Source organism: Falco punctatus, assembly GCF_963210335.1.
Source record: "Falco punctatus genome assembly, chromosome: 10".
Classification (NCBI taxonomy): domain Eukaryota; kingdom Metazoa; phylum Chordata; class Aves; order Falconiformes; family Falconidae; genus Falco; species Falco punctatus.
In genome coordinates this window covers 13,863,231-13,877,611 of record NC_137590.1, presented here as the reverse complement: position 1 = coordinate 13,877,611, position 14,381 = coordinate 13,863,231, and the positions used below count along the sequence as shown (strand labels likewise).

Sequence of the window (14,381 nt, the reverse complement as noted above, 5' to 3'; positions counted from 1 at the left end):
TCCCTCTTCTTAACTATTTCAATAAAAATGCAAAGGGAGAGGAAGGCTGGCTACCAAATACCATTGCATTTTTGTGAATGTGGGGCAAGATAGCTCTAATGGGACTAAACTGCACCTTTCTTTCTCCAGAGGCTTCTATGACTGCAAAGAGAACAGCAAATGCTGTAGGGAGTAGGATAGAAGAACGTATCCCTGCACCTACATCCCTGTTTCCACTGGCCCTGTACTTCTCCAGTGGAGCTGTGGGCACCCAAACCCGATGGTATGCTTCTGCAGAACGGGCTCCGTCAGATTGGACCCATTCTGTGCAGCGCTTCTTTTGAGGATGCTGAAAGTACATGCCAGCTGGTAACTACTCTATGTTCTTGTGACACTGGCTGCTCTTTTGTCCTTACTCATAGTTGGTAAAGCAAGATATGGCTGCGAGCAGGTGCACATCGTTGGCATGGCACTGGTTGACTGGGGTGACCCCGCATAAGCTGACGGAAGGAACAGCACTGCCTGCGCATTAGTAGGGCTTGTAGCATCTTGTGCATCATGGTTCCAGAATGGGTTGAGAGACCAGAAATTAACCTCATTCATTCTTCTGCGGTTGTGGCATGTTCAGTAAATGCGGATCAAATGGTAAGAGAAACTCACCGGAGGACCCCGAAACCCATTTCCACCTGGGAGCCCACTGGGTCCTGGAGGCCCCTGTTGAACAGAGAGAAGAGCGTTTACCCACGGTGACTTCACACAGCTGCCAAAGCCCAGGGGCAAACAGTCTGGCTGTACTTATTTGTCTAATCCCCCCCAGGAGCTCAATCCTGCACCCAGACCATCAGGTTACCAGTGCACATCTGTCTTTTTGCCCCACCTCCCCATGCAGCACACTCTTTCCACCACATTGCCAACATCTGCATCCCCTCTGACACAGGGCAGCTCGGAGGTGCGCCAGGAAGCCACCAAACAAAAGGTGCCCCAGAACCGGTCACTTCCACCGATTAGAAGGCTGCTGTGCCTTGAATTCACAGAAGTGCCAGCCTCCCTGGGGTCAGGGTGAGCATAAACACCCCACGAGGCTGCAGATCCACAGGACTCCACATCCCTCTGCCTGGCACAGGAGAGGGACCCGAGGCCGGGGGCTGGGGGTGTGTGTAATGCTCAGAGTATCCAATAAAGCTAGGATATAATTTAAAACTTTTTTGAAAGAGCCTCTTTACTTACTGGAGGTCCTGGTAGTCCTTTGCCCTGGGAACGTTTAAAACAGCAAAAGATCATTTAGAAACAGAACATACAGGAAGCAAAGCAAATCTCAGAAAATGCTGCTTAATTTTTCTTTTTAAGTTTTCTTAGCACTCCCCTGTCCCCAATTATTGTAATTTGCAATCAGAGCAGAGCTGGAGTCTTGATGAATCCTTTTGTTGCCTTTAATAATCTGTATTTCCTTTACATCGCTGTTACCTCTGAGACACCTCCAAGTAAAGCCACATACAGTGACAGGGTAGTGGGAGGACACAGGTATGAAGTAAACATTCTAGTTTATCTGCATTTCCTTTTTTATTTATTTTCATTTTTATTAGACATTATCTAATGTCAAATAATTTTGATAGCATTTGATATGCTAGTCTTTATCCCAAGTTGGCTTGCTTTATAATTTCTCAGAGACTAAAACCAGACCCTGTGCTAACAGAACAGGTCATACATACATATTTAAACACATCAAACAACATTTTCACCCATTGAGGCTTTGATCCCTTTGTTTGGGACACAGAGCTTCCCAGCCTCTCTTGGTGATGGTTTTGGCATACTACTACACCCCATCCTTACACATGCTATTCCAGACGTTACTTACAGCTGTTCCAGGTGGCCCAGCAGGTCCTAATGCACCCTACAGGAATAAACCAGTGCAAATTAGCAGGGATAAACCAGAAGCCTCCATATGGGTATGGGTAGACACCAATGCCTGCCCTCCTTAACACCAATCCCTGCCTGAGAACTCCAGCAGTGTCTTACAGAAACAGCACGCACCCAGCAATGCTCAGCCGTGTTCACAAATGTAAGGACAGAAACTTACGGTAATGACTCTGTCATTCCTGATTAACGACTTGATTATAGAACATTTTAAGATAGTAGGGATGGATGCTCAGAATCGGGCCCAGCAACTTCCTTCACCATTTGCTGGTCAAGAAAGAGGAAAGACTAAAACATGAGTTGCTTCTGAAGGACTAAATAGACACCTCTGCAAGTCACAGTTGGCCCCTGATTAGACTCCACGAACATCTAAACGTTCCATAAATTGAATCTCATCCATTTGAAATAGTCTCATTCATAAAACATTCAAATTGTAGATCCAATGACTAAATTATCTGAAACTATTTACAAGATTTGGACTCACTGTGGTGAATTTTATTAATTCATAAATTTTCCCTTCAAGCAAAGACAAAGATTTGGCAGCTTCTGCCTCTTCACTAGCTTCCTTGGCAAATCCCCAGTCTCCTCTTCCCAATTTGCATTCTTAACTCTTAAGCTTGACTAGAGCTTGGTGATCTCATGTCTTAGACTAGAATTAAATCATTCTTGAAGTTGTTATTTTCCTGCTTAACTAAAGATTACAAAACAGAAAGTCTTGATCCCTTTGTTGCACTGCAACGATACTGACACTGGCCAACAGACTATAAACTTAATTATAGGTAGTAATTCCGAAACAGAAAGTGAATGGAAATATAAAAATGAACAAAACCCCTCAGTGTGGTGGGTTGCCCTTGGTCAACAGCTAAGATACTGGGCGTGCATTGCTGGCTGATGCTCTCGGGTCTCAGAGCCTCCTTAGAAAACAGCTGTTGCTGCGACGGGAAAGGGAAAAGCAGAGGCAGGTAGCTCATCGGAGCAGACCAATTTTATCACTTTCTTTTAAAAATAAAAAAAAAAGGAAAGAAAAAAAAAGACATGGTGGAGGTGCAGAAACGCCTGTGTCATTTGAGGTTAATGATAAATAAAATAATAGTGTGCTCGACAGCACGGCTGCAGCTGTCACGGGGAGTTTCTCTGCACTGTGTTGATGCTCGGGAGCGGCAGAAGAGCCACGCTGCTCCCAGCCCCACGCAGGCAGCTCGTCCCTCGCACTTGCACAGTTCTCAGCCGCTGCTGCTCTCTGCTAAAGGCAGAATGTCACATCGTGAGGGCAAAGGTGACAGACTTAAACACAGAACAAACTGTGTTGTTATTTCCATTAAACTAGTGCCAGCAAAATCCTCACGCCCTTGGCACAGGGGACAAAGAGCAATGACAGCACGAGGCTTGCTCAGCCTCCCACCAGCCGGATTGCCCAAACCTGTTTTCCAAACATTCCCAAAATGCTGCACAGAAACACCTTGTGAATGATGTCCTGAGCTGCAATGAAATGGTGCCTACCCCTAGGACCAGGAGATGGGCAGATGTGGAAAACACCCCAACACGCCGCTGCTTATTGTGATCCCCGGGATGACGCCAGTCCTTTCCTACTGTTTTGCATACCAAATGACATTAGAAATATTTTCCCTTGTTAAGCTTAAGGAAAATGATACAGAGGATCCAAAGCCTCATTAGGAGCAGTCTTGTGAGGAGCAGACTGTAATCCAATAAAAATCAACTCTGCTGCAAGTGTCAGCTCCTCCATTTCTCTTGCTGCATGTTACTCTGCTTTTCCAGTCACTTTTATCTTTAGGCTGAAGTCCTTACAACTGCTGAAGGTTGTAAGGGACAAGCTGGGATCATTTCCTGCAAAGAAAAGACGGAATTCCTGGCACCTACTGACAGACACACTAATCCTGCCCCCACTGAAACCAGCTGCGCAGCCCCTTTCTGCTTCAGCCAAGGTGCCAAAAGAGTGGCAGAGCCCACACATGCCAAGCGTTGGCACTTCCCTGTCCTGGATTTTGGTATCCTTGAGGGTGTACGGAGCAGCGTGCAGCTGTGAACATTCCTGGGACACGATCATCGAGTCCCTGAGCAAGCTGATGTGACTCCATTAAGTTCAAAGGAGAGGCTCTAATTTACACCTCGATTTTAATAACATTGTCTGACTCAACTCATTCTCCTGGTAACAATGTTCTTTCTCTTTTGATTAGAAAACAATCTCACCATAATTTTTTCATTTTAAAGTAATACATTTTATGAATATACAACTGTGGAGCACAGGAAATACTTGATTAACATGACAGTCATAAATAAATATGACTAATTACATTCTTCTCATTGCTTATAGTGTAAAGCACCAAACTTAAAAATTATCTTTGAAAACTTGCCAGTGAAGGACACCAGTGTCTAGCACTAAGGTCAGAACCCAGCATTCCTGGCTAAAAATAAAGGATTTTCTTAATTGGAAAAACAAATAGGCTGGATCTAATCGGTCTGCAAGGAGAACCATGAGAAAAGCCAATGGATGCTGATAGCAACAGGAGATATGTAAGATAAAAAACATTTTGGTGTGCTGACTTCACAGTACTCTGGCCCTGGTCACACATGAATCACAGTTGGACTGATGAAGCATGGCATATAGAGGAAAAGAAATGTTTAGCAATAAGGTATTACTAAAAACTGCCTTCCATGAGCCCACTTCCATATGCTATCCACCTTCAGTCTCGGGCACTCCAATTCAGAAAAATACGTTTATTTAGAAGAAGTCACAGCGCTAAGCATGACTCCAGTCCCACAACAGCAAGCAGACACCTGCTGATTTCAGGGATTCCTGGGAGACCAAACGATGTTGTAAAAGTTGGGGAGAAGAAAGAAAGTTGGGATAACAATGTTGTCCTTTCAGAGTGCTAAAGCTTTTAGAGCTTTTTTTCCTTTTTCCAGGCTTTTATGAAACCAATTAAAACAATTTTCCAGATGGACCACTGACCTTGAAAAGCTCCCATAAATGACAGCAGGCCCCAGGTTTGCCCCATGCTGACAAACTGAGTTACGAGACATGGGAAAGCATGTCAAATTAAAACGTGTAGTTACTGTTTGTGTGATACTGGATAGCTGAGGAGGAAGTTCTTGTGCCCAGATATTCCCTGCTCAATTACCCCACCAACTAGGAGCTTGTGTGCTGAAGTGGGCACGGGCAAACACCACCAAACATGCAACAGGGCCATGAAACTGTGTCTTCTGCGTGTGGTCCTGAACTTTTTTAAAAATCAGGAGTCAGTTCCCAGAAGGTGCTGGACTCTTGCCACAGACTGTCAGAGTGGTTGGGATTTTGCAGCCCTGGATCTCTGGGGAGAAAGGTGGGCATGAGGAAAAGCAAAGGAGATGGTGTTTCATGCAGTGCTGATGGACGGAGGCTTGCAGCTGTGACCAGGATGCTTGGGTCCTGCCACTCAGCCTTCCCAGTGGCCAAGCAAACTTTGCCTTGCACACGGGGAAAGGAAGAGCCGTGCATCAAAGACGCACGGCTCTATCACTCATCCCTTTAACTAAATGAGAAAACAACTCACAGTTTGGAGCTTTGGGTAGTTCCTCAGGGCAACAAATGGATTACTAAGCTACAGTGAACACACTGGAAAAATCCACCTTTTTTGACCTTTGCACTCTGTAATGTATATTCAGCCCATCCCTGCAGCCCTGACTTCAAGAGACCAGTAAACCAGCTGTAGATACAAGCTTGATCCTCCCACACTGGGAGACAGGAAAACAGCCAAGCTGGATAAAAATCTGTGCTGAATGGCTCAATAAAGTTTAATTCTTAATGTCCCAAGGAGACCCAAGTGCTTTTCCAGCCCCATTGTAGATGATCTGAAGGACAGCTATAACATCTCTGGCAGTCATTTCTCTATCCCTGTGGTGCCCTTTAGCAGAGCTACAATATGCAGGAAGCAAGAAAAACACATTTCTTGTTATGCTGGCTGGGGAAGCCTATGCCAAGGCAACTAATAATGTCAACCATATGGACAGCCCCAGAATTAACAAAAGGCAAAAGTTTAAACAGTTAATACACAGTAGCAGTAATTATAAACATAACAGAGATGCATACTCAGGTGGCAAATAAAGGCCAAAATAGCTTCATTTGTGATAAACTTCATAATTAGGTCTATCAACTGCTTCAAGGAACTTTTTGGATACTTGAAATATCACCAGAGCTGTTCTGCACGGTAGTCCCACCACTGAGGCTATCCAAGGCCATTCAAAACCATGTGAAAGAAAGATGGATCTTGTGCCCTGCCTAATGAAAAGCCATCTGGAGTTTCATTTCAAGGGTCCAAGTATTCTTCAAGGGTTTATGGATAAATAAGTTACCATAATTAACACTTGAACGTCACCAATTTGCAAAGGAATGAGAAATCAATACGATCATGACAATGTTCATTTAAAGGGACTTAGGATCTAATGGGGTACTCACACGGTCTCCTGGAGGCCCATCTGGGCCAGGTGGGCCATCAGTTCCTGTTAAACCCTGTAAAAATAAATAATTAAATAATAAAATATCCCAACAAACCAACAAGCGTGAAAACAGAGAAATAGAATAAAAAGAGCTATGGGAAGTCCCTGTCACCAACACAAATCATCTGGATGCCAAGCTCTCAGGAGAGGCGAACCATCTGATTTCTCTCTGTAATTAATCACAAAGGAAAAGAGCAGAAGCAAATGATCAGCACCATTCCCTGTGCATTGGGAGCGTGGATGAACACCACCAAGTAGTCTTATCAATGGTGTTTCTGGAGTTGCAGCTTAGCTGTGGAAGCTGACTGAACGCTGCTCCTTGCCTGATGCAGAAAAAAATGTGTTGGCTAAAACCTTACCCAGACTCAGCTACCATGGCAGCACGTTGGGAAGCTGGGAAAGATGGGAAAACTGGGAAAGCTTGACTGTGTGCAGTCACCTGTCTGGAGCTGCAGGGCAAATCCCAGGGCAGTGAGCAGCACACCTCGGCTCGCAAGTGGGATGGGATCTCTAGACTGAGCTCAATGGGTTTGCTCCAGAAATGTCAACTTTCAAAGACGCCTGTACTTCTGCAGACTTGCCCGCTGCACCTCTGAAGAACTGCGATGCTTCACTGTAAGAGCACCGTCCTGTCAGTTACGCGTCTCAAAACTGTTCTCAAGTTCCTTAGTTCAATCAAGAGATACTTGCAACTCTCAAACTTTCTCCTGATGTGCAAGACCCATGTAGATCTAGGACCCACTTTGCTTCTACAGTAGGCACAGAGGAAGCCGATGAGACACTTCAGAGAAGCACCCATGTCTACATGAAATATTTAAAAGATCTAAGATGACAAAATACTCACGTCCACTCCAGGAAGGCCAGGCAATCCAGCTTCACCAGCTGCTCCAGGCTTCCCTGGTGCACCTTTTGGCCCCTAAATCAGATAATCAGGCAATTATTTTTAACATAATAACAAGAGAAACGTGGCATGTGTTGATACGGGCTACAAGACGGAAGTTAATTTGTTGACGTGTTGATCTTACACCATGCAATGTAGAAGAATTCCTACAGAGAGATGAAACTTGCCATGAATACATACCCAAATTCTAAATTCATTTCAGTGTTTTGGCTCAATTCCACATCCTTGTAAGCTGTTCCTAATAGAGGGGTAGAAAGGGGTAGAAAAGGATGGGGTAAGCAGCCCAGAGCAAGGAGCTGTGCCACCTGGTACAATTTTGAGCACCCCTTGGCAGACTGAGGAGCTGAAGCAGACTCAGAACAATGCCAAAAATAACCACACACGTGGCTCCGTACCAGTTTTGTTATACTGGGGATGGGCGAGCTTCATCTCATGGATAACCTCCGCTAGCAATGAAACAGGAAAATAAATGCATTTGTCCCCCGGACCACTGCTGAGGATCTCCACTGTGGACCCCTTACAGAAATTCTGCTGCAGACCAGGAGGAAGGGGAGCCAGCAAGCCTTAGCTCTTGCACCGTCTCCCTCTCAAAAGGATGAGCAAGTCAGTGTCAGCCAGAACAAACTTACCAGTGGGCCTGGCAAACCAGGAGGGCCTGGCTCTCCCTGATAAAGAGAAACGACATCGGTGTTAGTGCTGAACCTCCTTCTGGTGATGTTTTGCAACAACGGTGTTCCCACCCGTCACAGCGCTCATTCCCTTAATGCCCACTCCAGTATTTACCACGCTCAGTCTTACGAAGCTGATGCTCTAGATCCTGCTACCCCCTAAAGCAGGATGAACTTTTTCCACACCCACAACAGCAGATGTGGTGAACCCCACATCCTCAGCCTCCCACAGCAAACCAGTGCTTCCAAACAGTGCCCAGCACCTCCTTTTCCCAGATATACTTAAAAATTATTTGCACTTGGGCTTGTCTGCAAGTTGGGCAGCGAGGAAGCTAGAGGGCTATCAAGGCGTTCAAACATCTTCCTGATGAAACAGAGGGATACGAGGATAAGATTCAGGTATCCAGGACCCAGTATAACACTGTGGTACTACCAGGAGTTGGGAACTATCAGAAGGTAAAGAATGAACAAACTGTCTACAGTAATTTTCTATGTATGACTAAACTTTGACAGGAAAAGCAAATGAACAAAGCCCCCAACTGATTTCCACCTAATCCAACCCCACAGTCTGGACTAACCCCGTATTTTATATAATATTTCAAAAGCGCTCATTTTTTCCTGTCCTAATGGAAAGCAACTTTTAAGAACAGCATTAAAGGTATTTGGGAGACAATATTTAAGCAGCCTTTGAATCACCCCTTCTAGCTCACCAGCTGTAACATCATTCAGGAGCTTGTGTGGACCCCAGACAAGAAGATATTTGTGTTTTATTGTTAGCCCCCAAAAGCTGCAACCATCTGTGAATAGCAGGAGCTCGACTGGAGCTTGGTTTCCCACCTCATCCCACATAAAATCACTTTGTGTCCCAGGTCTAGATGTCTGGATGGCACCCTTCCCTCCCGGCTTTCGGGTAAGTGCACTAAATACCGAGAGAGGCTCGGTTATCATGGGCAAGCAGAGGGGAAGGGGCACGCTGATGCCCTGTAAGAAGAAAATTTATATGTAAAAGGGGTGGTTATTAACACAGCAAGGCTAGAAATAACACCAGCCCCATCCTAGGCCTGATAATTAGGAGTTGGAAGGCAGTAAGCAAAGTTGTGGAATTTATAGCATGTTTCTCTATTTACTGTGTCGACAGCTGTGAAGTCTGTGGGCAAATCTCTCAAGACCAGCTGCCTCGATTCACTTCAGCGAGGATTTACATGCTGCACTGGTGACCCATCAATGCACAGACCACAGGGTCACTGAACAGAGGGATCTTTATGCTCTGCCTTGCTGTCCTTTGCTCACAGGTTTTCCATAAATAGTTATCATTATCATAGGTGGGGAAAAGCCCTGCCAAGGAAATGAAAGGAGCAGTTCTTTTGCAATGAATGGTTTGAAAAGGCGGACAGAAACGGCAGTAGAGGTGGTTTACTCTTTCCTCCATCACTTGAGGTTGCCAGCCCCTTGCATTTTTTCTTGCCTGTGCGATGGCAATCTATACAGCAAGGTCACAGCATCGGCAAAGGCCGCTTGGGACGATCTTAAACCTTGCTCCTGCCATTGTGGACCCCTGCGGGACCCTGCAGGGGCACCAGAACTGCAGTCAGCTAAATCAAAAGCCTAATCAGTGTTTATACCCCTAATGCCAAATCACTGGGAATTAGAGGCAAAGGCTGTCAGCAAAGGGAAATGCTCTCCTGGTGCTATGTGAGAGGGAAGGAAGTTTATGCTTTCTTAGCATGTCAAGCCAGGAGACGGAAAGTGGTGGTGGGGGAGCTTGATTTTTGAAAAGTGACAATTGCTTATTAGCAATTTGGGGAATTACATCCCCAGAAATAATTCACAGGAACTTGTCACTAATTCTTTCGATCATAACATGCCGTTTCTATTCTCGGGAGGGAGAGATTTTGCTTGTTACCGAGTATGAAATGTGAAGCATGTTGAAGGCTATAATTATAAAATATTTCAGAGGGACTTAATGTTGCAGCTCCCACTGGAAGGTAGGAATGAAAGCAGGAGCTTCTAGAAATTGTGCTTATGGGGTTCATCCAAGGTTTGTTCAGAGATATCCTGAATAATTCAGATGTATGTTATGTGCTGCTCACTGCTCACGGCCGACAGTAAGGGACTGCTGAACACCGCAGCAGCACTCATCCAGCAAAAAGGCTGTTCAGCAGCTCTTCCCACATGGCGTTCATCCAGAGCCATCTGCGAAGATGACCCAGCTGAAGTGGCTTACAGACTTCAGGAAACTTGCATAGGTATAGTCCACAAAAGTTCTAATTGTGCTTTAAAAAATAAAAGGCTCATCACTAAAGAAAAGATGGTTTCATTCTTCACAGTGGTAGATTTGACACCACCACTTCTCTCCATGCAGTACCATGAAAATGCAGAGCAGTGCCATAGTTTTTCAGAGGGTACTGCCAGAAAAACCGTAACCCTAAAACTGGGAGGCTGCATGACTGTGCCCAGCACTAGCCCCAGCCCTGCATCTCTTCTTTTCTCATCATCTTCTTTTTCATCATCCTTGAAGGACTCAATCCTGTTGAAGAGCAGGAACCATCCTGGAGCCTGTCCCTGCACAGCTGGACCATCTCATGTGAACAAGGCACCTGACAACCTATATCCATAGGAGGGATGTAGATCAAGTCTGTTCAAATGAGAGCCTGTTCCTGCGTAGCCAAAACTCCAGACTCAAGCTGAGACTGTAAGACTTAACACCTTAAATACTTTACTGAGCTTGTTGGTTTATCAGGACTGAGTTCTTCATATTAATTAGATTATGTTCTTTGGTCCTGTCCCGCAGGCAGCCTTCCAAAGCTTTAAGCAGTGGATAAAGGGGCGCAGGTTCACGTGACCAGCATCTCCCCGGGCTCCTGTTTCCAAGAGCAATCAGAAGTGATGCTGATGCCGTTCCAGAATTAGGGTGTCAAATATCCCATAGAAAGCAGGAACTGAACAACACAATTACAGGGATTTGTTTCTTTCTGATTGCCTACACGCAGAAATTGGTTACAACGTGAAGCCTGAAGGGCTTCGTGCCTCCCAAACGCTTCTTTTTCGCTCTGTACAGAAACACAGCCACCCGTCCCTGAAACCCGCTGGCCACGCTCGCGTCCTGCTGCAGTGACTCCACAGCTCACTGCTGCCAACGGGAACACATGTCCTTCGTCCTCTTCCAGGGTGTCCCCTTAAACCTTTTACCACATCATGAAAGATAGCAGAGAGAAACTGTCGAGGTACCAGCTCTGGTTTCGTAGCATGAAAAGTTCAGAGTGAGATTTTTCAGTAAAATGGTCTCCATTAGTCAAAAGGACACTTTAGAGGGACCAGCTGCAGATCAAGGCGGTTCTCTCCTCAGACCAGCCTTGCTCACAGAGCCACTATGAAAGCTCACCGCTGCAGACAAAAAAGCTCCTTGTTCACCATACACCAGGGAACCCATATATCTTTTTTTACCTTCTTATCCAAAAGAAAATGACCTGCATGGAATGAATAGATTTTTTCAAGGTTTCTTAAAGGCCCAACACCAATAAACTTCCTTCAGACGAGGTTTAAAAAACCCTGCCCTGTTCCATAAGCAGCTTAGAGACTAAGACAAGCGCTACTCAAACTGAACATCAAGGTGGGGATCAAGCCTTTTGCATTTGATGTGGTCTTGTTGAAGGTCCATCTGATGCTCTTTTGATCAGTGGATAAACTAACTACTGGACAAACTTCAGTCCTTATCCAACAGAGGCACAGAAGCAAAATTCTTCATTTCTATGGAAACTTCAATTAAAAGTAACAGGACAAGTTTTTCTCCTCCAGTACATGCTGTGGTACGTAGCCTTCTGCCTCTGCAGGAGGTGTACGTATAAGGAGCTGCCTGCTGAAATAAAGGTTGCCCATTTCCTTTGCCTTTTGTGCCACTACAGGCAACTCATTTCTGGCAGTTTCTGACCTCTCACATCCCGATGGAAGTTAGGGATAGCCATACTGACAATGTGAAAATAAACCCAATATAAAAGCAGTGTCCAGCGCTGCATGTTTGAGTTTCTTGAAGCCTCTCTAGAAACGTGGATGCTCTGAAGTGTCACATAAACCTCTCTCTGAACTACAGAACATGCAATGACTCTGGCAAACATGGTACCCATGCACTCGACCTTATGTATTACGTTCCCCTTCCTCCCTAGACACCAAAAGAGAAATTTTCTACATTGCGAGGAGGGTCACGAGTCCCTGTGCATACACTAGCTTTGTCCCGAACTCTCTCAAAACAGGGGATTGATCCTGTAAAGAACCTGAGGCCACTCAGCACCTCCACTCGCTGTTCTGACTCTTGCAAAACAAGGTCTCTTGTGAGTAAACTGGTTCTCCATGTCCTTCCACCTCTGAAGGGTGGCCCAAAGGCTGGGGCTCTGGGGAATGAGCAGCCTCCCTGCTCTGCTGGGTCTGCCTCTGCTCCACCCCTCGCCCTCCCTCGGCTGAGCCTGCCCTCTGCCAAACACCACTCACATCTATGCCGTCCTTGCCAGATGGTCCAGGGGGTCCTCGTGGTCCAGGAGGGCCTTGTGGTCCTACTCTCTGAAAGGATCAGGGGAAAGAGAGAGAGGAGTTCATCTTTGCATCCGAAGAAACACATAGGCTAAATCACAAATGGCCAAGTGCTACAGCTCAACCCCCTAAAGCTGCACTAACCCCCCATCCCCCAGGGCCTCCCGCCAAGCTGGGTGGACTCCGAGGAGCTCAGGACTGGTGCAAGGCTCTTTGGAAAACCCTTTTGACTGAGCACACCCTCAGGGCTCCCAGCTCATTTAGCTGGTGGCTTACACTGGGAAGGAAAGCTGGTAGCTGGGCACCAAACGGGGTTTGCTGCACAGGAACCAGTTCTCGCTGCTTACAGGCACGTTTCGCTCTGGGCAGAGGAAGAAAAGCAAAGCCCACAGAAAATAGGTGCCAAGTGCTAGGCATTAAAAATTAATTTATAGTCCCAGCCTGATGGGGTGACGGAAAAGCCAGGCAGACACCAGTGAAGACAGAAGGAGAAAGGGGAAGTCTCCTCTTTGAGCAGGATGCCATTTGAAAATCTGGGGTTTTGGAGGAGGTCTGAGGTGGGGGGAAGGAAAGAAAGGTCCAATAAATGACTTCTGTATGGAGAGGGCTCCAGAGAGCAGCTTGCTGTAGCTTCAGTGAACAAAGGTTTCATTGTAGGAGCAGCTCTGCTAGCAGCAGATGAGGGCAGCTTTGAATTCCCAAGCCAGGCTGCAAAAATTCCTCACTAACACAATAGAAAAACCTCACCAAGGAGTTACTTCCCCAGGCAGTAACATTAACACCACACAGGGAAGTTTAATATAACTTCATACCTGAAGCGAACAAGGCTTAAATATGCTATTTAGTAAGTGTAACATTTGAAAATTCGTTGAGGGAAGAAACTCTGATTCAGATGAAGAGTCAGATCAGGAGATCAGTCTCACTGGCAGCCTATTACTTCATCGTAGAAGAAAACTGTTTCTCTTAGACCAAACGGTCTCCCCTTTCCCAAGGCTTTCTCTCTCCTAACTGCAGCCCTGAATGGGAAGGCAATACTTTTGTGGAAAGTATAAGGCAGCAGTTTCTACACGTAAGGATAGGATTTAAATAGTTACCTATGCAGGTACAAACCCAGACGTGCTTGCTAGGCACTCCCTGTACAACAGCACAAGCAACACACACATTTGTAATAAATTTTAGACTCTAATAACCTGCCTATTGCCACATTTCATCCTGCGGGTATAACATACACAGGTCACCATCTTTTTCCCTTCCAGACTTTTTTCTTAAGCATAAGACATAAATGAGACTTCTTACCTGAGCCGATGTGGCTAATAGCTGGCACAGGAAGAGAAGCCCCAGACTGGAGAACCCAGCCATGGCGCACAGGCTCTGCCTCTCTCCGTTCCCCCTGGGCAGCTAAACGGCTTCTCCTCCAGGGTCCAGCAGATCCCTCCTCCTCCCCCTGGGTCTCAGCTTACAAAGGAGAGACTCCTCGCCTCCAGATAAACCTGCGGCTCCAGCTGGAGGGGCAGAGCTCAGGAGCAAGCAAGAGGGGCCGAGCTTGCAGGAGAGAGGAGGTTTGGGAGGGAGGTGGGAGCAGGAGGGGGAGCAGCAGTCAGGAATTGCAGCTCTCATTCATGCCTTGCTGGGCAGCCCCAGCCTCGAGCAAACAGGGATCCTGCGGAAGGGCCAGACTTGCAGACATGCCACAGAAGCAAAATTCGGCTGCTCCAGCTGGAGATACAAAGATGTTCCTTAGATCTCACCCAGGCCATTCCTCAAAGCCCATCAACCACCTCAGCGCTGGACAGGTAAAACACCACCGAGCGAGCGCTACGCAGTGCCTGAGGCTACCTAACTTCACTAAAGAAGTTAACATACCTGCAAGAACTGCAAGATGCACTCCAGAAAAACGCACTTAC

General features: G+C 46.2%; 1 protein-coding gene across 2 annotated transcripts in view; it reads right to left on the bottom strand.

Annotated features, from left to right (window-relative positions):
- COL9A3 (collagen type IX alpha 3 chain) overlaps nt 1-14,381 on the bottom strand; it is a 41,700-nt gene that overhangs the window by 25,894 nt on the left and 1,425 nt on the right. The window contains exons 2-9 of one of the 2 annotated variants that reach the window (XM_080404414.1): nt 13,774-14,193; nt 12,439-12,507; nt 7,918-7,953; nt 7,232-7,303; nt 6,347-6,400; nt 1,835-1,870; nt 1,207-1,230; nt 640-693 (exon numbers count right to left, since the gene is read on the bottom strand). In XM_080404414.1, the coding sequence (XP_080260540.1) occupies nt 640-693; nt 1,207-1,230; nt 1,835-1,870; nt 6,347-6,400; nt 7,232-7,303; nt 7,918-7,953; nt 12,439-12,507; nt 13,774-13,836 (408 nt within the window). In that variant the 5' untranslated portion in view covers nt 13,837-14,193. Of the gene's footprint in view, nt 1-639; nt 694-1,206; nt 1,231-1,834; nt 1,871-6,346; nt 6,401-7,231; nt 7,304-7,917; nt 7,954-12,438; nt 12,508-13,773; nt 14,376-14,381 lie in introns of those variants that run through there. The other variant, XM_080404415.1, reaches the window with a different exon arrangement.